Source organism: Acartia tonsa, chromosome 11 (genome assembly GCF_053477335.1).
Source record: "Acartia tonsa isolate MP-2025a chromosome 11, ASM5347733v1, whole genome shotgun sequence".
Taxonomy (NCBI): Eukaryota; Metazoa; Arthropoda; class Copepoda; order Calanoida; family Acartiidae; genus Acartia; species Acartia tonsa.
The window spans coordinates 26,354,499-26,379,229 of record NC_137270.1 but is presented as its reverse complement, the minus strand read 5'-3'; the positions used below and the strand labels follow the sequence as shown (position 1 = coordinate 26,379,229).

General features: G+C 32.8%; 1 protein-coding gene across 2 annotated transcripts in view; it reads right to left on the bottom strand.

The window, feature by feature from the left end:
• The window catches only part of LOC145331721 (sialin-like), a 62,428-nt gene that overhangs the window by 19,811 nt on the left and 17,886 nt on the right, over positions 1 to 24,731 (bottom strand). For both annotated transcript variants that reach the window (XM_080176534.1, XM_080176535.1), the window contains exons 7-8: positions 24,362 to 24,419; positions 23,347 to 23,451 (exon numbers count right to left, since the gene is read on the bottom strand). In XM_080176534.1, coding sequence (XP_080032660.1) covers positions 23,347 to 23,451; positions 24,362 to 24,419 — 163 coding nt within the window. The remainder of the gene's footprint in view (positions 1 to 23,346; positions 23,452 to 24,361; positions 24,420 to 24,731) is intronic.

Here is a 24,731-nt window from a genome sequence, read left to right as displayed (position 1 = left end):
GGCAATATACAAATATGTAGGAGGAGCAAAGCTTACTATTGATTTTTTGTTTTCATTAATATAAACAAAATAAAAATTTGAAATTTAAATTTTAAAGGAAAGGTAGTTATGCGGAAAGTGTCATGTATGACGTCATAAAAATACATCTAAAGAGGAAGGATTAGAGGAGAAGTGGAAAAGGAAACCCCTAAAAAAGGTGAATTTTTATGACGTCACACATGCCAATTTCCGAATATCCAATAAAGTACATTTACACCTAAAATAAGTATTTAACTGTCAGTCAGACAAAAAATTTAAATGACTGTTTAAAAATTTGTTGTTTCCAAGGAGAACCCTGTAAATATCTATCTGTTTATCTCTTTCTCTCTATCTATCTAGCAAAGTAACTGACATACTTGTTTACATGAAAAAATAACGTCTGTTTTTAACATCTAAATAATTGGCGGATTCTTTAATTCGTAGAGTTTGTGTTTTTTACATTACCTAATATAAAATAAAAGTCATATTTTAACAGGGATCTAAAGGGATAAGACAATAGCCGATAAATTGATGTACATACCCAATAACGAAACACAAAATTACCCCTTCTGTAGATTATAATTTGTGGTTGTAACATTTGGGCCTTTAACTTTTTTTAAAATTTATTAAAAACCTCCTAAATTTTTAAGCCAACGAAAAAGAAAGCGTTATCATAAAACTTTGGAGACTAGTGTAATATACAGCCTAATGCCCCCTCCCTCCCTGTAAAATAGTTGTCATATTTTACTTATAATAATGTAAATAAATAACAATAGGTTAATTTTACCTAAAATTCTACAATCAAAATATTCAGGAAGAGAGGGGACATTGGACAATTAAAATGACATCCTTTCAGGTTGATAATATAGTTTTCAGATATTAGTCAATATGTTCCTCTATTGTTGGGAGGGGATGTGGGGTATCGCTATATTACCCATCTGCAATAAACAGATTATTAGAGTTTGCGAAAATCTCAGACAATAAATTATTATTTCCAGCATTTCAACTTTTAAAACATCTATTTTCTGAAGGGTTTCTAAGGGATAAGACAATATAAGATAAATGTTTATGCGTCTTTAATGATGATTATCAAATTTATTCATTCTTTAGATTAAAATTATTGGTTAAAAGGTTGGGACATTTTAAAATTTAAGAAGTCAGTATACTTATCAATTTAAATATAAGTACCCAAAGTTTTGACTCTCTACATGTATTCATGTTCTATGGTCCTTCGTTTTTAGAGCTTTATTTTTATGGATGTTATCATCCTTGTTTTCTTTAACAGTAAAAGATAAATTCACATTTAATGCTCACTGATATAGAATCTTCGCTTGAAAAATTCGGGGTATGGCTCACTCAAGATGTGCATGGGTTTTATAAGTTTTCAACAAAAATTTCAGCTTTCTACCTTAAATAGTAGTCAAGAAATACACGTTTCCCATTAGTTATAAAGATGGACGCACGGACAGTCGCACCAAGTTATTTATAGAGGAGCTTTGCTGCTAAAAAAGATAACATAAGAAGCAATTTAAAGATAATGATAAATAAGATATGGTTATAATATAACCAGGGATCTAAAGGGATAAGACAATTTCCGATATATTGATGTACAAACCCAAAGATGATACACAAAATAACCTCTTCTGTAGATTACAATTAGTGGTTGAAACGTTTAGTTACTCAACTTTATGGACAAACTAATCAAAAGTCAAGAAAATTCCCCAAAGTTGTTAAGCCAACAATTAGTAAACTTTATTTTAAAATTTGGGAACTATTGTCCTCGCTCTCTTAGGTTAACACTAAAAATTTAAGCTTTCTACGAAATTGATTTTTCTCCTTAGCCGTACAGATGGACGGACGGACAGACACACAAAGTTATTTATAGAGTAGCTTTGCTACTAAAAAGAATAAAACATAAAATGACATTTAAAGATTTTTTAATAACAAATTGTTATAATATAACCAGAGATTAGACAATGTCCGATAAATTGATAAACATCCCAAATTATATACAAATTACCTTATCTGTAGATTAGTGAGTGAGACGTTTGAACACACAACTCAATAAACCAGGCAATCAAAATTCCCTATAGGCCATAAAATTATTAAATCAACGAATAAGAAAACTTTGGGGACTATTGTCCCCTCTCTCTCTGAAGTTATTTCCTATATAAGATTATAATATATTTGTGCGAGGGATGTAATGAAAATAGCTTAAATCCACCCAGTAAGATATGTATAAAGCTGCCCTTAAAAGAACAACTAATTGAGTTCACCAATTTTCATGATTTTTAACTCTAGACAGAAAAAAACTGTAGAACAGAAAAAAATTAATTTTATCATAAAACAAGCAAAAATAATGCTATCTGGGTAATTTTTAATATGCTAGAGTTTTTTTCATGCTTAACAACTTTGCTTTTATGATTTGATTTGAAAAAATCAGTTTAAAACCGGTTTAATAGATGACGCTTTCTTAACTATTCATTGTTAAATTGTCAGGGAAGCTTAGTATTGTTATATGGACAGGTTTTAGGCTATTTCTTTTTATTTGATTCTATCTATCTATATTCCTATCTGTTTATCTATCTATCTATTTATCTGTCTATCTATCTATCTATCTGTCTATCTATCTATCAATCCATCTATATCTATCTATCTATCTATATATCTATATATCTATCCATATATCCATCTTTCAATCTAACTATCTATCCATCCATCAATCTATCTATCTGTCTCTTTATCTATCTCTATCTATCTATCTACCCATCTTTTTGTCTATCTATCTAAGGAAGTGATAATCTGTGTCTGTCTCTACCAAAAAAATGACCCCACCCCCTCACAATTTTTCGTTTAAAAGATAGCTTCTCCAAAATATCTGAAAATAGAAATTACGCGAAGATGACGCAAATGACGTTTTTTTAAAAATGAAATTTTTTTTATAATAATAGCTAATAAAACAATTTTCAAGCATAACTTTTATCTTTCTAAAAATTTCCAGTATGGCTTCAGAACCGATTAAGATCCCCTGGATTGGAACCAGTTCTCAACAATACTGAAAAATCATGTATAGTATTATAGACAATTTTCACGAATTTTATAATATAAATCATAAAATTAATACCTACCAGTTTTGTTAGCCCGGGGCTTAGAGAAGCTATCTATAATACTAATCGAAAATTACCATTATCCTTATCCATTTATATAAAGTAGTATAGTTTTTTATTTTTATTTACTTCTGGCTGTACGTTGTTACATATTTAATAGTTATATAAGCTAGTAATTAACAATAAATTAGTAACGGCAATTTACAATTTAAATTTGTTGAACTGTAGAAACATATTGAAAGAGCTTTGAAGGGGTGTATCCAGAAATTTCTGGTTCATGTACAATGAAAATAGGGGAGGGGTAAACAGGTTTGAAAAGATCCATAATATCTGAGATCCAGAACTCTGTCACCCGTTTAAAAATTGAAATGAAAATGGGGGTAATCAACTTCCCCCCCCCCAAAAAAAAAACATCATTTTACTCTTTCTTTTAGAATTTAACGATGACGGGTAAATAAAATCTGAAATATAAATGACGCAAGTGAGTACAAAATATATACGCATATTTTGGTCAATTTTGGTGTTTTTTTTAAAAATGCTAAATATAATGATAACTATTAAAACAATTTTTAAGTATAACTTTTATCTTATTAGGATAACAATTAAAAAGGAAAAATATTTTTACTATATGCAATTCGTGTTCAAACACCTAATTGAAAAAAATAATGCAAGATATAGCTTTTATTTTAAGATAGACGAGGGGCAACGCCCCCTAGAAGCCTTTAGGTATTATTAAAGTGGGAGGGGGATAAGTCAACCGCCTTTCTACTTTTTAATTTGAGTTTTAATAAAAAATATTATAAAAAAATTTTAGGTAGGGGATTTGAAATTGGCGCATTTGTATAAACACCAGTTAATGCACAAAAATAAGGGGGGGAACAAAACAAGTTTTTAAAAATCCGAGATTTCGAACTACTGTCATCAATTTAACTCCCTTCCCCCACCTCAAATGCCCTAATAAAGCCTCTAGGGGCGTAGCCGCTAGTATTAAGATAAAAAACTGAGAAAAGCGGTTATTAAGCATAAATATTTCAAATTGCAGAGCTACTCTTTAGCTTTTTTATCATTCTAAATATATTTCTTTATAGCTGGTCTATATATCTGTCTATATTTAGTAAAAGATCCCTGAAACCGCTGGACTAATTTGTTAATTAATATTCATGCAAGCTTTTTATTGCTCCCTTGGAAATTTTTGGTCCATAAGTATTTCTAACAGATTTAATAATAGTCAATCTATCTATCAATATATTTTAAGGGATAGGAATGAGTTTGAAAAATAGCCTAAAACCTTCTCTGGACCTATGTAAAGCTTCCTTAAAACAAAGAACTCAATCAGTTCAATAAAGTTGATTCCTGGGACAACAAAGTATAAGCAAATCAACTGTATAATCAAGTCCTAAAAATGTCAGTATGTCCATAAACATTATCCTGTATCAAGTAGTTTATCAACAAATTTACTTACAATTTTGCTCCGATTCTTATACATTTATATTCTGATTATTCAGTTCTGACACTATACAAGTGTTAATATCCGTTTGTCCTACCGTTTCAGTGCTTCGCTTTTATGGATGTTGTCATCCTTGTTTACATATTTTTACATTTTTGTAAACATAGTTTAACATTTGGTGGGGGGTATTTTAAACTGACTTTACCAACATTAAAATTTTTAAATTTTTGACAATCTTTTATAAAATGTAATTATCCCTTTAATCTGATTTATGGAGCAATGATTCCTAGGACCAAAAGGTACAATATTTTAAGCAAAGAATATATATAAATTGTTTTTGTAAAAATGTAAGGATGCCTGTAAAGAGAATCCTATATCTTTACAATTTTACAGTAAGTTTATATACCTTAAGTTAATATTCTGCTTATAACTTCCCTTCCCTCTCCTAAGGACCAGGGACGAAGCAACAAGTATCTTTAAAATGTATTAGTTAAAAATAGAAAGAAGGAGAAAAATAGATAGATAGATACTATTGATACGTTTAGGTTTAAAGGTTAATAATTTAGGTGTAATTTAGGAGAAAGAGAGTGAGAGAGATAGAACTCTATATTTGTCAATGTTCGTCAAAAAGGACATAATTGTCTCGTACGGACGGGCGGACGGACTTAAGTTAAATGTAAAAAAACTTCGTTTTTGTGTGCTTTGCTACTTATGAATGTTGGAAGCCTATAGGATAACAGCGGAGTAACAGTCCGGTTATGTCATTCGTTGAAATATTGTACAGATTTTAGGGCTTAACTATTGCATTTATTTTGCATAAAAAGCCAAAAGACGATAAATTGATTTACATCCCCATTGATGATACACAAAAATTACAAAGATTACAATTAGTGGTTGAAACGTTTGGACACAAAACTTAATAAGCCAACCAATCAAAATTCACTTTTATCCACAAAGTTGTTGAGCAAACCAATAAGGAAACGTTATTATAAAACTTTGGGAACTCTTGTAATAAACAGCCCATTGTCCCCTCTCTCTCTCTCTGTGTAGATTAACGCATATCTTAGGATAAAGCTTTTCTTGGGTGAATTGTTTCATATAAAGGGAAGCCTATGACAAAACATAATATAAGTTAGCTGAAAATATTTGAATTTCTTATAAAGTTATGTTTCTAAAAATTATATCTTGAAAACTAAAGACGTTAAATTTCGTTCCTACTGCTTCTATGTCAGGTGTGCAACATAAATAGGCGCCACTAACTACCATGCACAGTTAGAACTCTTTAGACAAAGGTCATGCAATCAAAGGGTTGGTTTTCTGTCTGATGGGTGTTGGTAACCATAGATATATTTTGCAGGTATCTAAAGGGATAGTACAATGATCGATAAATTGATGTACATCCCCAATGACGTTACACAAAATTACCCCTTCTGTAGCGTAAAATTAGTAGTTGAAACGTTTAAACACTCAAATGAATGATCCAACTAATAAAACTTTAATGTAGTTCCCAAAGTTGTTGAGCCAACGAATACATTATATAACTTTGGGGACTAGTATAATAAACAGCCCATAAATTTTAAATATTTTTAAATAAAGGGGTAAATTTTTATCATCATTGGGGATATACATCAATTTGCCATTGTCTTATCCCTTTTGGTCCCTAGGAAAATTGTCTTTTTATCAATTCCACATTAAAACGATATTAATTATCGCATCCTATATAGACAACTTTCCGCGGATATTAAAATAAAAAATTAAATTATTTTAACCTGTTTTGTTAGTCTTAAGGGGGAGACTGTCTGGGCTAACACAACTGTTGAAAATTTGATGATTTTAATTTTGGTACACAAGGAAATTTACTATAATGCGATGGTATACATGGATTTTTAGTATGGCTAAGAACTGATTCTAATCCAGTTTTTCCATAACCAGCACTCTAGCTTCATTTTAACAAAATTTTAAAACTAATTTAAGTAATCCCCTATTACTAGCGAACGGATTGGGTTAGAGTGGATCTAAACACGGCAAAATTAGCGCATTATCATGCCAGACACCTGTGCAAAATTTGACGTCAGTAGCTCAAAGTTAAGGGTCTGGACCAAACGATGTATGTTCCATCGATATAAGTTTTGGCGAAGTTGGATTTCGGCCTCTCAACTCATCAATACAAGTTTTGGCAAAAGTTTGTCAGTTGAACTAGGATAGAGCTACAGTCGAGGTTAAGGTGTCTAAATGACCGTCTCAATGAGCCTCATCAGCTTGCAAAAGATGAAGATCCTAGGACAATATTTAGGGGGGAAAACAAACGATTTGTGTCCATCGATACAAGTTTTGGCGTGAACCCAGCAGGGTGCCACTGAAAAATCTCATTTTCTTTCTCATTTGGGTTAGGATAGAGCTACAGAAGATTTAAACACGGCAAAATGACCGTCTTAGTGAGTAGAATTTACACAAAAAATTTAGGTTGATAGCTCAACGTTTAGGGGGCTGGACCACAAGATGTAAGTCCATCGATACAAGTTTTGGCGTAGCTTTTTCAGCAAATATTGTTTGGTCCGACAGGGAAGGAGTTGAAATCTTGACCCCAAATTTTGTACACGTGTGTATCTCATCAAGACGGACATTTTGCCACCTTGAAGTTCAAAATCGGTTGAGAAATAAAAAAGTTTTTCTAGGAAAAACTGATTTTTAAAGAAAAATTGATAAAAAATTCGCCAAAACTTGCATCAGAAAATCAAACATCGTTTGGTCTACCCCTCTAAAAATTGTCCTAAGTCCCCTAAATTTTTTGTGTGAGTCCGTGGGGTTGAGACGGTCATTTAGACACCTTAACATCGATTATAGCTCAATCCGTTCGCTAGTTATCGAAGAAACATGGATTTTGTCAATTTGGAATTTAATGTTTTCAAACATTTATAAGTGAAATTTCAAGTATAGTGTATTTTCTAGGGGAACTATGATGTGCATCTATCTCCGAATGTCCACGGTGACCCTTTATTAATTCGGTAGAGGTTTTAGTGTAATATGACAACACAAAAGTGTCTACTAAGGTACTCTACGATGTAAATCTGAATTTCAGGGGGTAGTTAGAGACCCTTTAGCGTAGTATAGAAGGCTTAAAAGTAGACAACGGTTGAAGATATCTTAGTAACGGTTAAAGATCTTTGGTTCAAGCTTACAGAGGACTTCTTTGGTGTTACCCTGGCCCACCTGGGTACTAGATAACCTGGGTATTAGTGTCCTGGCTTAAGGAAGAGTGTCTTTAGGCTGGATTACAGTAGTCTAAGGGCCTTTTCAACCAATAAAAATAACAGTTTACGTCATTAGTAAGGGTTTGAGCCACCCTAATAATTCCCTAGTAATCTCTATAGGTGTCACCCAATAGTTTTATTCTCGTTTTCTGATATGTAACACCCAAATTTTATATGTTCTTTTTTTGTAGTGTGTGTCTTTTAAAACTTCGAGCAACGGTTTTTTTTACCCGAAAACGGCGGCACCTATAGCAGAAACACTAAATTTGAAATAAATCGCTTCGTATTATACTTGTAGCTCTATAGATTACATGAGGTTGTGTAGTTTTCAATTTCGGATCGTATCAAAGTTCTAAAAAGTGTTCATCTCACTTTTGGCGTTTCAAAATTACATTTTTCGATTTTACTTTCCTGTGCACGCCACTAGAGCAAAACAATAAAATAAGAATTCCGTTTTGACCATTATAAAGCTTCCCTGAAACTTTCAGCTCGATCGGCCCATAAAAGTGGCGCTCGGCACTAATGGGTTAATACAATAAATTTGTAGGAAATTATAAAGGGATTGTTAATTGAATAATAGATTTCCATAGCGTCATGTAAAGTAAAATCACAACTTGTTTTTGATAAAATATATTGAGGTTTTATGGTGTGATTTTTATATTACAAGATTATTGGACCCGGCCAGCTGCTAGCAAGAATATGACTGCCCCTTTTTATTCTGTTTATTTCCCTTGCCCCTTGCTCCCACCTCCCTTCTCCCTTTTCCCCGTCTGCTACATTCCAAACTAACACAACGAGTAGTTATTTCCCTTGCCCCCACTTCCCTTATCCCTTCTCCCCGTCTGCAATATTAAAAACATACATAACGAGTAGCGGCATTTCATGCGCAAGTACCCAAACTCAGTCAGAAACTGCTAAATTCTTGCACATTCCCTTTAAGCCAGTACCCAAAGTCTGAGACTCCTAAAAATTGAATATTCGATCCATTGTCCCCTCCCTTACTCCCTGTGTTTATGACACTAATTACTCATAATTAAATTTTCAAACACAATTAAACCGGTTTTAAACTGATTTTTTCAAAACAAAAAATTAAAGCAAAGTTGTTAAGCATAAAAAATCTCTATCATATTAAAAAAATAGCCAGATAGCTTGAATATTTCTTGTTTTATGATAAAATTAAGTTTTTTTATTTTTTAGTTAAAACATATTCAATAACTTTAAGTATCTTAAGGGTTTTTTTTCTGTCTACAGTTAAAAATCATAGAAATTGGTGATCTCAATTGTTTTATTCTTTTCAGATAAGCTTTATACTTATCTTACTGGGCGGATTTAAGCTATTTTCCTGACCTCTCACGCCCTCCCCTAGAGGACAAAGTAATTATTTAATACCTATGTTTGTGACAACTTTTATTACACAGAAACTCCCAATTTTTAACAACAACAAAATCCCTGCCCCTCTCGGAGAGCCTCGAACCCACAACATACAGATAAGGTAACCAACATTCTATAAATGAGCTATATTGGAGACCAATTATCAGTTGTAAAAATAGACAACTTATTTCTTATAGTATCCTTTAAAATTTTACACTCTTCCATGTCTGTCATCGTAGCTCAGGGGTAGAAATGAGGTTCCATTCCGATAGTTTTCAGTTTGCAACTACCCAAACACCAAATTTAATTTTCACTGTCTGAGATAATAAGTAATAAAAAAAATTTAAAAATATTTTTAATCATTTACATTATACAGTCACTTAAAATATCAAAATATTTTTTTAATTTGTTTTTGGTGAGACTTGAAACAAAATATTTTCTCACCAAACCTCCAAATCTCTAAAGGGGTATGTGTGTTTTGTAGATTTATTGTTTTAGTCTTACTGTAAATGCCAAAGTATATAAGATTGAAAAAAATATTGTTTCAGTGGTGGGTCTCAAACCACCCTTCTTGATATCTGAAACCTGACGCCTTAACCAAAGGAGCTATTTCAGCATGAGACTTTTGTATATATGTTTTACAGTCTTATTTTAAATGCCAATGTATACAAGATTAAAAAAATATTGTTTTAGTGGTGGGTCTTGAACAACCCTCCTTGACATCTGAAACCTGATGCCTTAACTAGAATAACTGTTTCAGCATGAAACAAGTGAATGTGTTCAACAGTCTTATTTTAGATGCCTAAGTATACAGGGTGGACCACATAAATCCGGACTTTTTAAAAACAAACATAGCGCCAAAACTACTTGACCAATCAGGACGTTTGAACCCACTATAAAAAGCTTAGGTAATGACCTTTTTTCCCATGAAAATCTTTGGACGATGGAGGACGTGTACGCAGAGCTGGCCGCGCATATGTTCAACAAGGCAGATTCGAATTGTGCAGATAGTTTACCATGGATTTATGATTTGGGCCTACTAAATCTGACCTCAACCCATCTGTAGTTGAGATGGACTAATAAAACTTGCTGGAGATACTATCAGATACCTAGTGAAAACACTAGAAAAGACTAGAGCTCTCTATCCCAGCTGACTTGGCTGAAGTACTCCGACAAAGTGGATAGTGGTAGATTTTAAGATGTCAAAAACGTCAAAAATCTTGAAAATTTCTCGATTCTTGACTTCAGGGGCCAATATGTAACCTTGAAACTCGTTTTAGACTATGTATTGCGCTAATAACCCAATCTTAATCTTCATGCCATTTTTAAAAAGGTATAAAACGTTGTTATAGCTTAACTGTGGCCCAAATGAGAGCTACCGTGTCAAAGGGTAGCTTTAAAGATGGGTTAATTTAGATCCTGTGGTTACTCCCGTCCTTATGAAGATGTGGCCTCCCAGCAGCCCCAATCTTAATCCAATGGACTTTTGGGCCTGGAGCGCCATTAAAGCATGAACAAGTAGACGCGCCCATACCAAAAAGACATCTCTCATTGCTCCTATCATGGAGAACTTCGCCTGCTTGAACAGGGACATGGTGACCAGGGTTGACGGGCGGATCAAGGGGCATGTAGAGGCGGTGATTTAGGCTGGCGGCGATTTTATTAAATAATCTAATAGTCATATACCTAGGTGGCTTCCCAGTTTTTAAAATTCAATAAAATCTTTAAAATTGACGATTTTATGTTTATTTGTTTAAAAATAAGAAAAAGTCCGGATTTATGTGGTGCACCCTGTATAAGATTGAAAAACATATTGGTTCATTGGTGGGTCTTGAACCACCCTCCTTGACATCTGAAAGCTGATGCGTTAACTAAAAGAGCTCTTTCAGCATGAGACATCACTGTGGGCTAGAATTGAATCAAGACAAAAGTAAGTGCCGAGCCCTGGAACCTATGTATGGTGAAAAAAAACATAAAACTATGATGATTCCAGGTAAAACCAAAATATTTCAGCGGGAGCTTTTTGAGAAAATTAGATTTGAAAATTTCAAGTTCAATTTTCACTCCCTAGGAGATGCCGCATAATCATGACAAGAAAAACAAATATTATTTATTTTAAATTTTGAACAACTTTCCTTTTATAAAGTTCTTCATAAAACCACTCCTGAAGGGAGTTAATAAATGGCCATTTGTATCACTTGCTTTGCAAAGGTCACGAAAATTCAGCCTAAAATAAATCATACATAGAGAGGGTTATAGCCCTCTACCTTTTATACAGAGAAAATACAGGGGGGGTATGCGATCAATGCCACCTCCCCGCCCATCCTCCAACTGGGGTTAATATTACAGATTGAGGGTAGTAATAGTTTATTAGTTTAATTGCTTAGAAGAAAGACCATTTAATAGTTACATAATTTTTAAGTTTTAACCTGAATCCTTATAATAAAGTAACAGGATGTGTATCTGTTTGTCTGTATTGAAGGATCTGGCTAACCGCTGAACCGATAGGGTTCTCCTTTACAGGGTAGCTTCTCATAGGCCCTGGGAAGGTTTATAACTATTTTGGGGGAGGGTACCACAACTCTACCAAGAGAAATCGCCCCCTCAAGTGCCTCAGAGGCCTCTAAGGGCGTAGCCGCCAGTTTTATATAATAAGATGCCAGTAATTTGGCCGGTTATCCGGCCGGATATCCGGCAATTTGGCCGGATATCCGGTAGTTTGCCGGATATCCGGTAGTTTGCCGGATATCCGGCCGGATACCGGATATCCGGCATTTGAAATCGGCCGGATATTCGGTATCCGATATCCGGCCAAAAAACTATCCGGCCCAACCCTACTTGATATCTGAAACCTGACGCCTTAACCAAAAGAGCCATGTAAGCAGTCTCAGTTTTAATGCCAAAGTATACAATATTGAAAAAAATATTTCCCCTTGCCCTCACCTTTCTTTTTCTTCTCTGCATTAACACAGCATTCTTTTTTTAAAAACCTACCTCTGTTTATGTTACAATATGTTTTCAAAAACATATTTGATGTTGACTTTAAAAAAAAAAATCTAAAGAGAGTGAAATAAAGTGTATGAATTAAAATTTCAGTTTGTAAAGGTTATTAGATAAATTTAAAGATTCTAAGAAAAATAAAACCAATTTAGGCAAGTATTTTCTAAGAAAATTATCTTATCTTAAGATTTTTTCTATATTTTCTTAACCTATAGGGTGACAATAAAATTGTTCTATAAGATCATAATAGGTAACTAGCCAATAGGGAGATAGTTATATCTAATCTTATATAGGAAATAACTGCAGAGAGAAAGGGGACAATTGGCTATTTATTTTATTAGACCCCAAAGTTTTATTTCTCTATCTCTTACTTTCTAGGTATGTCCGTCCGTAACGGTTAGATATGACCTTTAATTTAGGAATTTTCCTAACGTTTTTACCTTTGAATGATGATTCCTGCAACAACTGGGAACAATTTAGAAAGCGCAGCTACTTTTTTTATCGTTTCTTAGTTTAAAAGTTTAATTATACCCTAATCTTTAGGAACATGATTACTAAGATAATTTGGCATAATATATTTGTTTATTTACCAACCTTTGCTTTTATGGATGTTGTTATCCTTGTTTTGTCAGTTAATGTATTATAAAAAAACATTTTGTCCGATTCTTTGGAATAGGAGTGTGGTAGGGGGCATACGGACAAGCCTTTTCCAGAGTATGCGATGCTCCGTGTTTACCAAATAACACCCAGACGCTAATCCCCAGCTTATCACAATTCTAGCCAGCCCATTTTTGGCCATTGTTTGCGCATCAGAGACGGCGGTCAACTTATACACCGCTGATAATGGGAGGGGCGCTGCCCCTCCCCACTTCATGCCCCCAGCAACCTACCCTTTTCCGGGAGACGTCTACCTTACCCCCTACGGGAGCCTACCACTCTACTGTTCACCCCGTCTCCCCCACACCCTTCTCTACCTAACCCATTTGTAATCTGTTTTGTATATAAGCTATCAACTTTGTTGTATGTGTATTCAGTTCAAATATATCTCTTAAACAGTAACTACTTGTAGTTCTTTATTGATAGAATCCTTAAAGGCTAGGGGCTCTTTTGAATCGAACTCGCGTTGTAGGGTTGATACTTGAAACGCTTCACCCTACCACAGGAGTACAATATCAATAAAAACTTGATTGGTTTGCAGTTATTTTTGGTTTTAAACAAAAGTAGAAAGAAAGAAAGAGAAAGATAGATAGATAGATAGATAGATAGAGAGAGAGAGACAGACAGAGAGAGAGAGAGAGAGTAAATGGAAAAGATAGAGAAAATGATAAAGAATTAGATAAAGAAAGACAGAGAAAGGGAAAAAAGGAGAGAAAGAGAAAAAAGTAAATGGGAAAGATAGAGAGAAAGAGAGTAGAAGTAGCGCAGCATGAAAGAATCATGGATGGGAATACGGACAAGGAGGTTTAAAGAGCATTTGTTTAAATCAAGAATAGAAATTCAAATAAATTTGAGAATAAGTCATTTTATAATATTTATCCTTTTGTAGAATGGTCGACAGACGACTGGACAAAGTAAATTACCTACTAGATGCTCATAGGTTTTAGAGAATCTTCTGAAAAAAAAATAATGTTTCTAACTTTAATAGCTGCTGATAAAATCACTAGCACCACGGACTTACTGACGGACGGACAGACAAAGGGAATTATAATGAAACTTCGCTACTAAAAAAAAAACATTTTTTTATTTCCTTTCAAAGACATCATTGCCAGCTTAATGATGAAGATAATTTATTAAAAAGCAAAGATTTTCTAAAAAAGGATGTCTGTCTGGCAATTGGAGTAAAATCAGACCAATCGGATGATTATATAACATAAAAAAATGGGTAATATCCTCTTAGAAATTTTTTTTTCAATTTTGAAAATTTGAGTCCCCCCCCCCCCCCAACAAAAACGAACTATGAACTCTGGCCGCAGCGCTCGGCCCCCTTGCCTGCCTAGCCGCAGCGCTCAGCTCCCTAGCCTAAAACCTAACCTAACCTAAAACCTAACCTAACCTAAAACAGTTGTTCGTTGTTGTCGGGGGGGTTACTCAAATTTTAAATTTTAAAAATATGGAGAGGTGAGTAAATTAAAAATTCAATGTTGATTTCTCATTGTCATTGCTTGAGCATGAATTGTGTTATTTTTTATAAGTTTTTGACAAAAACTGAAGGATTTGTATTGAAAAAAGGGAAGGGATTGGTTTTTTAACACTCTTTATTTATTATAGAATAGCTTCAATCTTAAAAAAAAAATTTGTTATTAAATAATGTTTCTAATTTTGAACGGCCATACAAAGTCAGTTCTAAAGAGCTTTGCTACTAAAATATTTTTTAATAAATAAAGTAAAAAAATATATCAACTAAGGGCTGTAAATTAATTTATGTAAGTAAGATATTAGATCTTGAAAACGGCTATTCTGGCGGCTACAAAAATTAGGGAAGCTTCACCTTGGTCTGTATTAAGGTTAAGGAGATTTATAACAATTCTCCTCCCCACCTCAGAAATACAAATTTATGGGTTGTTTTGGTGACTTCTGATGGTTAGTGTGGCTGTCAGAATATCCATAAAAGTGAAGCTATAAATTTAGTTGGTATGACAAACAAACATTAAAGCCTAGTTCACAAAAGACATTGGTCGACCCCTGGAAAAGTTTGAAGCTTTTATAAAGGCATTTGTTAGTTGTACTTGTTTAGGTTGACCTACAGAATAAATTGGTCGACCTCCAAAAGTTGTTTCTGAACTGGGCATAACATAGACTGTTTATTTGTGATGAAAAACTATTTAAATACAGGATTCTGTTTAAGGACATGCTTACATTTTACGATAAAATTGTGTAGATGCTTCGCTTATAAAATTGTACGTATTGCTCTTGGAATCAATATTCAAAAAATCAAATGAATAGAAAAAAGATATTATACAAAAAAATGTTGTACTTTAAAGGAAGGACAGACGAACATAAACACTTGTAGAGTGTCAGAACTGTATCAGTGTATAAGCAGAATCTAAATGTAAAAGCATAAACAAAATTGGAAGAAAAATTGCTTAAATACAGGATAATGTTTAAGGACATATTCATATTTTTAGGACTTAATAATAACATTGTATTTTGTTGTCATAGAAATCAGTATTCTAAAAATCAGATGAATAGGATAATTAACTCAAATGAAAAATTATTGTCAAAAAACAACATATTATAAATGTACGTACAGACATTCTGATTATAGGAATCATCATGCAAAGTTTGAAAACAATAGGTCAATTATATCCTGTCCAAATTAATGAAAAGAGCTAACCGTTACGGATGGGAGTACGGACGGGCGGACCAACCCTAGTAATTGAAAAGCTTCGCTTTTAAAAGTGAAATATCTTAATGTTTTAAATAGAAGTACGGACTTTCATGTAACGATTATAGAGTTGCTACATACCTTACTAATACTATTATAGGAATCATCATTCAGTTTGAAATCGATAGGGCAATTATAACATGTCTAAATAAACGAAAAGAGCTAACTAATAGGACGTACAGACGGACGGACTGACCCTAATTAAAGAAAAACTTCGCTTTTAAAAATCTTTTAGGATGGTGGTATATAAAAATCTACGGCTTAATTTAGGCCTGTTTGAATTTTCCTTTCGTTTTAATCTTGTCATGATAATTCCTGTAACAAGGTACAATTTTATTAAAAGGTATCTTTACATACTAAATTACACACTAAATTACATATAATTGTGCTTTGTGGATGTTTTATTCATTGTTTGTTAAAAAAAACTGTTGAAATACAGGATAAGGTTTAACGACATACAATTAGACAATTATATCACATAAAAATTTGTTGTTAAAAAATTTAAAATCAGCTTGTTTAAAATGGACGTACGGACATTCTGGTAACGATTATATAGAATCTACCCTTTATGATTTGTACCTATCTCCTACAGAAATTCCCATGAATTGTTTGAAATTGATGGGACAATTCTAACATGCCTAAATTAACGAAAATAGCTATCCGTTCCAGACTGAATACGGACAGACGGTTGGACCGACCATAATTATAGAAAAGCATTTATCTACCTAATGTACTTATGATACTTATGTACTTATTGTACCCATGATATGTACTTACTCTAAACATAGAGTAGTTGCGATTTTATCCTTAAAGTAAACATATTAACGTCTTCGTAGTGGGGGGGGGGGATATTAAAATGTAAAAGTTTACAATGGGGAAGTGCAGCTACTCTATAATTTAAGTATATCCATAATTATCAAATTATTTTCTTGCTTCAATTATTTTGATATTCATATTTATATAAATCTTATTCGTTGGCTTAACAACCTTAGGTACGTTTATTGAATTTTAATTGTTTGTTTCATTAAATTAAAAACCAAACGTTTCAACCACTAATTGTATCTACAAGTGGTTTATTGTGTGTATCATTATTGGGAATACCTTTATCCTTCTTATATTTCAACTGTTGCGAAGAGATGAAATATCTTCAAATATGTTATAAGATGTTTAACGGAAAAGTTTGTTAAAAATGAATGCCCCTCCCTGAGACAAGGACAAACATATTTATAGAAATTAAATAATTATGAAAGATATAGAGAAAATATAAAAATAGCCTAAAACCCGATAAAAAGCAGCCCAACAACCACAAATGTTTTATAGTTGATTGTTTATAGGAGCTGAAAAATTACATTTCCCTGTAGTGTCTCAAAAATCAGACATGTGACGTCATAAAAATGAGGGAGATGAGAAGAGAAGTGAAAAAGAAAACCCCCAAAAAGAGATGGATAATCACTCATTTTTATGATTTCTCAAGGCTGATTTTTAAAAACATTTAGTCCAGCTAAATTTCCCCTTTTTGGTGTCTAACGGACAGACAGGCATTGTGAATTCTAGAGTAGCTTCACTACTAAAAATATCTACAAATATGTGATAATGTTTATCCATCCCTCTAGCCCTCCCCCTTCCCCTTCTTTTCTCCTTTTATCTATCTCACTAACTAACTAACTATCTATCTATTTACCTATCTACCTATATATATTTATCTAAATATCTATCTATCCAATCTTTTATAGTCCAGGACAGGTTTTAGCCTATGTTAGAGGGACGAGGGAAAGAGTATACCTTACTTATACAGTAATCCCCAAGTAATGCTATTAGGATTTAAGATTAAAGGACGATTATACCATTATAACATTTCATTTTAGATATGCCGCAAAAAAGTAGAAAAGAAGGGGAATGGGGGGAAAGATGGGGTGGGTTTTGCTTTCTTTCGGAAATAGCCTAAAACCTGTACAAGATTCTAAGTAACAGCCACTAAGAAAGGGCTAATCTGTATCTGTCGGTCTGTACCAAAAAGAATTACCAATCCCTCTCCCAATTTTCTTTTTAAAATTGAAACGAAAATGGGGGTAATCAACTCCCCCAACCCCTGAAAAAAGAAAACATCATTATTTTTAAACATCTTTAAAAACTAAAATGAAAATGAGGGTCCAATTTAATAAAAGTGCCCTAGTATAAAGATAAAAATCTGAGTAAAGACGTTATTGAGAATAACTATTTCAAAGCAGGGCTACTCTTTAGATTATTACCATTCTAAATGTAATTCTTATAGCTGGTCTATATATCTGTCCATATGTAATACAAGATCCACGAAAACAGCTGGACTAATTGATTAATTAATTTTCATGCAAACTTTGTGTTGATCCCTTAGAAATTATTTATCCTAAAGTATTTCTATTGGATTTATTAATAGTCAATAAATCAATATATTAGAAGGGATAGTAATGGATTTGAAAAGTTGTCTAAAAACTTCCCTGGATCTATGTAAAGCTTCCTTAAGATAAAGAACTCAATCAGTTCAATGAAATCTTAAGCTTCAAACAAATAAACTATATATAATAAGATAAAAAATTGATTATACTCTATATTGATTTGTTCTTGTTAACTGTTCAATATTTTATTGCGCATATTCTATTACCTTCCGCATAATGTGTTCTATAGATCTTTTGCATTTATGTTTATTTCACACAAACTACCCTGTTAAGCAATGATTAATCTACCAACCCACACATATGTTTTTGAATAAATTGAAAAATTAAGGTTAGGTCCTATTGAGTTCTGGATAGCCCGCCAGCAGGGTTATAGCACTTATCCCGCGCCTAATATTTTCAAAATAGGAGAGGGGGGGGGGGGGGTATTGTATTTCTCAAATGGCATAAACCTTGCATAAGCTGTGATCTATGTAAATCAATTTTTGAATTTATCTAATTTTCTTTTCTTTAGGTATGCAATAAATATTTTTGTTCTTGTTAAAAATTAAAGTTTTACTTTCAATGACTTTTCCGTATTTTAAACATTTTTACAGTTAGATGGATAGATATTATAGAGCCAATACTTACAATTATTGAAATAACAACCACTAGGTTTAATCTACAGAAGGGGTAATTTTGTTTGTCAAGACAATACGCCTATAAAAGTAAACTAGGTGTGTAATATGTAACTTTTAAAGCCGCAGAGATATTGCTTCCCAAGAATAATTATAAATATCATCATATTATAGACAGCTTATTAATATGAAAAATTATCAAAGATTAAGTTTTGTTACCTCTGAGAGGAGCCAAAAGCCCCGGCTAAAAAGCGAGGTATTAAATTGATTATTCTTATTTAAATATTCGTGGGAAATTGTCTCTAAATTATTCTGGTTTTATAAACACAACATATTATTTATTGGATTAAAAGCTTTTCTCGTATTCATTCGAATCCGGTGGATAGGAACCGGTTCTCATCCATACGAAAAAACTATGTCTAGCATCGTATTATATCAAGCTTTCTACGAATATAAAAATGTACAATCATAATATTGTAACCAGTTTTTTTAGCCGGTGCCTTCGGCACCACGGGGCTAAAAAAACTGGTTTTAATCTCATAATTGTACATTCTATATCCGCGGAAAGCAGTTTATAATACGATGCGAGAAATAACTATTACTACTTTTATTGAATTTTTTGCTTAGTTTTAACTTACAGTGTTAATTATTTTAACCTACAATTCTTATCTACAGATGCGTTAATTTTGTTTATTTTCATTGGTTTATCCATTTATCTCTTATTTGATGGCTCAACAACTTTGGGGACTTTTATTGAATTGGTTTGTTTATTAAACTGAGTGCCCAAACGTTTCAACAAATAATTGGTATCTACAGAATGGGTAATTTAGTGTATTATCATTTGGAAATTGGAATGAACATTAGTTTATCGCCATTGTCTTATCCCTGATATCTATACTTTTTTTTATCGTCAACAGTTCATAAATCAAATATTTAATGTGTTGTTAGCCAGTGATCCAAAGGGTTAAGAAAATTGCCGATGAATTGTTGTATATCCTAAAAGATGATAATAATTACCCCTTCCATAGATTACAATTTGTAGTTGAACTTTTGGACAATCAACTTAAGGACCCAACCAAACATAATTTAATAAAAGTCTCCGAAGTTGTTGAGCCAACTTATTAGAAAACGTTATAAATAAGACTTTGGGGACTAGTGTAAAAAAAGCCAAATTTCTTCTCCCTCCCTGGTTGTTAGCGATAGGACAATGGACGATAAATTAATCTTCGCCCAATATTTCATATACATGCAATAAAAAGCAAAAAGCAAAAAAAAGACAAATTGTAATTGAGGTTTGGTGATTACATGTGTGAAAGAAATTTTAAAATTAGTTAAGAAACAAGAAAGTTAAAAAAATTAGGGGGGGGGGGAATATCTGTCCCCCCTACCTCTTTCTCCGGGGGTTGGTGATTACATGTGTGAAAGAATTTTTGAAATAAGTTAAGAAACAAGAAAGTTAAAAAAAATAGGGGGAGGGGGGGAAATACCTCCCGCCCCCCCCCCCCCTCTTTCTCCGGGGGTTGGTGATGTCATGTGTGAAAGAATTTTTTTAATTGGTTAAGAAACAAAAAATGAAAAAAAATTAGGGGGGGTGAGGTCGCCCCCCTCTTCCCCCCTCAACCCCACTCGATACCTCACCACCCTGGGTTTAGTGAAAGAATTTTTGAAATCCGTTCATAAACAAAGAAGTTAGGTTTTGCTAACTGGTTTTACTTCAGTTGAATTTTCATTTAATATTAATGTAAGTAAGAGATTGGGTGAATTTTTGCATTCAATAAAAGTTAAATTTTACTAATTTTATGATTATTTATAAACAATACTTTCTTATCTTTAACATCTTTATTACCGTTACATATAACATTTGTAAAGTGGCTCCTAAACATCAAAAATCTTTGAAAAAAATCGCCTTTGAAGACAAAATTTGGCTCCAAAAATTCCTGGATTATATATGTAAATTTGCTTATAATCTTTACTATAATACATATGAGATTCGATATTGGGAGCCAGAAAAAAACAGGAGCCGACTCGCGAATTTTGTATGTGAAGTATAAGCTAGAATAGCACTTTTTTAAACGAATATTTTAATGACATTATATCAAAATAATTCCTCTTAAATATCACACAACATATGATTGGGAAGTATAGCCATTTCTTGGAGGTATAATATTTACAAAAATACCATTAATTCTGTTTTTATCAGAAGTTAAAAAAATTGAACAATTCTAAAACAATGGTTGGCTGTCTAGACATTGAGTACACTAAGACTACGGCTCTGTTCTATTGAAATAACGTTGCAAAAAGAGGGGTTCTGAAAGTAATCTACCTAATTTTTTTTAAAGAACCAACAAGTACTGTCAGTATCTTTTTTCTTGTAATCTAGCAGACAATCAAATCATAACACAATTTTCATGATAAAATATTAAGGTTTCTACTTCACATTTTAAAAAATATACTGATCAATAAAATGTTCAAAATTTTACTTTGTACTAATTGAAAAAATATGTTGTAATTCTTATTTTAAAGTTACATTTTTATCCCTGACAAAATCATAGACGACATTTAAAGGCATCTTATCTAAACTTTTTGAAGAAAAACTTAAAAACGTTAATTAAGTATGAAAACTATTTTCTTCGATTTTTCTGAAGTTATTATCGCATTCTATGGGTTTTTAATTATCATTTACTTATATCGAAAGTGCCAAACATTGTACCCCAACTTATTCATTTAATAAAAAACGAAGCGTGCACAGTGAACCATCCATAGGGGTAATGTAAAAGAAAAATTCCCCCCCCCCTCCCACAAACTTATTTTTAATTCTTTAAGGGATCGTGATGTACTTATGGGGTAGCTACGCAATCCTTGTTTATAAAATCTAATCATTTATGATAGGCCTGTACATCCATAGTTCATGACATTTTAACTCTATTTTTGTTGATTTTGGTAAATATTGCGATCTCAGTTGTTGATCTTCGCCTTAATGAATGTTGTCTTCCTTTTTTTCTGAGAATATAATAATTAGGGAAACCTAAGATACGAAGACTTTTTAAAAGTATAAAATATTTTGTCAATCCTTACAAAACAAAAAAAACTTTTTTGGTATCGCCGTAAAATTTTCTTATTTTTTGCGCTTTGCACTTCTAGATTATTTAAGTGTATAATGAAAAGAAAAGAAAAAAAGGGATTCTTATTCAATTCAATGTTCAGGATTTTTAGTAGCGAAGTCACTCTTTAATTCAAATGTACGACAGAAATGTTTAGGGTGATTATCTCGAGGCTACCATTCAAGGTAGACGATTGATACTAAGTCAAACACTAGATACGTCAAAGAGTAGATGCGACAAACGCTAGACAGACAAATTAGTAGGATGCGACAAACGCCAGACAGACAAACAATATATGCGTCAAACACTAGACTACGACAAACTGTACAATTTTCAATTTTGCGACAAACAGTGCGACAAACACTAGAAGCGATATACGCTAGAATTCAAATATTAAAAATATTTTTATTTTTGCACGATCATAAGTAGCAAATTTATATTTTTATCAATGCAGGGATCTAAAGGGATAAGACAATTTCCAAATAAAAAAATCTATGTACACCCCTATGATGATATACAAAATTACCCCTTTTTTATCGTAAAAGTCGTTTCGAGGGTTTGTCTGTCTACTATTTGTCTATCTAGCGTTTGACGCATCTACTGTTTGTCGTATTTAGGGTTCGACGTAGTACCGAAATTTCTTGTCCATATTCATATCACTATAGAGCATATTTAAGTATCAAACATCCATGTCGGTTGGACTGCTTTAAAGCAGCTCTTTAGCCGTTTTCATTTTGTCAACTGATTTCCATGTATTTGATTTAGTATAAAAAAAAAATTTCCAGCCTTCGAAGGGATATTTGTGACTATAGAAGAAAGGAAAAGTCCCTAATTTACCCAATTAAGAATCTTTCAAAATATCCTTTGATATTCTTATGCTACGCTACATTGGGACGTTGTTATTCTTGTTAATTATCAATCCTATTTCATTAGATAAAGTAATTAGGTTGTTTTATATTAAGCAAAAATTTTAATAAATACTGAACCGATTGGGTTTTCCTCTTTAGGGAAGCTGGACATATGTCTCAGAATGGTTTTAGGCTCTTTTTTGTTCAAAATTTAACTATAACAGAGTCTCTAGATGCAAGTTGCTCATGTATAACGTGACTGACAAATAGTATGTAGAGTAGGATATATAAGTTGGAAGGGATTTTAATTTTAAAGGGAGATTTGAAATCTGCATAAAATTTTAAGGATTTTTTTTTATAAAATTCGTTTTTTTGTATAATTCTTTATCTAAAAGCGGAAATACAATTTAAGTTAATTAATTTTGACGTCTGTGATTGGTGGATTTAAAACTATCTGCGCTCTGATTGGAGAAGCTAAAGTGTCGTACATCATTCAACCATTTAGAGATAATATTTTTAGATTAGCCATCCTATTACTATATACCGTTTCCATTGTGACTTCGAAACCGATAAATATCCGCTGGAATAGAACCTGTTCTCGGCCATACTGAAAAATCATGTTTATCATCGTATTACAGGCAATTTTCCACAAATATTAAAATAAAAATCTAATCTAATTCTCGGTCTAACAAAACTTGTTTTAATCTTATAATTTTTAATTTTAATATCCATGGAAAGCTGTCTATAAAACGTTGCGATAAATAACTATTACCTTCTAGCTCTAGTTCCTTTCTGGCAACTAGCTGTTCCCTGCCAGCTGATATAAAATCAACTTCGGATTTTGATATCCATCTGTTTGTCTCTGGGGAGTCACTAACTAAATCAGAACCCGGTATTAGTGTCGGACTGATTATGACGTAACAAAAAAATTTGCCAATGAGAGGCTACTATGAATTTTACCATTGGTCAATAATGTCCTCTCATTGGCTAATTTTTTTTGTTACGTCATAATCAGTCCGACACTAATACCGGGTTCACTAAATCAATATATTGTCATTTTTAGTGGCGCAAGCTACTCTATAAATAGGGTCAGCTTGTCTGTACGTCCAACTGAGTACGTTAAAAAATTAGTATTTCTTATAAGCTATGAAAGATTGAGGTTAGACCTTTTTTCGTGTAGATTCCTCCAACCATTTGGCATGTTTACTAATTTAATAAAAAAGGCAGCCAGGCTGTTCTTTATTAACTGCTTTTAAGCCACTTTTACATTTTGCACTATTTTATTATTTCTCAGCTTCTATTAATGATAACCACCTAAACTAATTTTTTTTTGTAGATTTTACTTATTCACGGGAGTTTATAACTTTTTTATAAAGTTTGGTGTCAGATTAACCCCTTGTTGCTTTTTATTGCAGAAAAAAGTTTTTACTTACTACGATAAATAATTTATTAATTTTCAATCCATTTCTATATAAAACCTCTTTCGAATACTTTAACATATTACCAGGGGTAGCTATTCTAACCAACAATTCTACAAAAAAAATCACGAAACCTTACTAAGTATCTGGTGGTATATTTTGTTATTGTCATGTAACTGTAGAGGGGTGGGAAAGAAGGGGAGGAAAAGTGGAAAAGGGTTGTGGGTAAATTTTCCTTCAGAGTTGTTTGTCAGAATATCATTCCCTTGTCCCTGCATATTTCAACTAGACGAAAGATTTATTATAAAAACCTGCATGTTTATTGGAAACTTTTATATAACTAAATATAGATATAAAATGCAAACTAACCAAATATTGCCCAAATAAGGCACCAAACCAAGGAAATAGCACCAGTTATGTAAAACACCTAAATAGATAAGAATAATATATCAAGGATGCAGGGGCGTCCAAGCTTTTTTTGTGGGGGGTAAAATTTTTTTAAGGGGGGGGGGGGGTAAAATTGTGCGTAAAATTGTTTGGGGGGGGGGATAAATACCCCCTTCTAAATGGTTAGGGGTAAATTTTAAATAGGGGGGGGGGGTAAGATGAAAAAAAATTTGGGGATGTCTACGGCACCCCCAAATTCGTTTGGGGGGGGGGGGGGGTATTCCCCACTTTACCCCCCCCCCCCTTGGACGTCTATGCAAGGATGAGAGCATTAATAAAAGCAAAGCTCTTA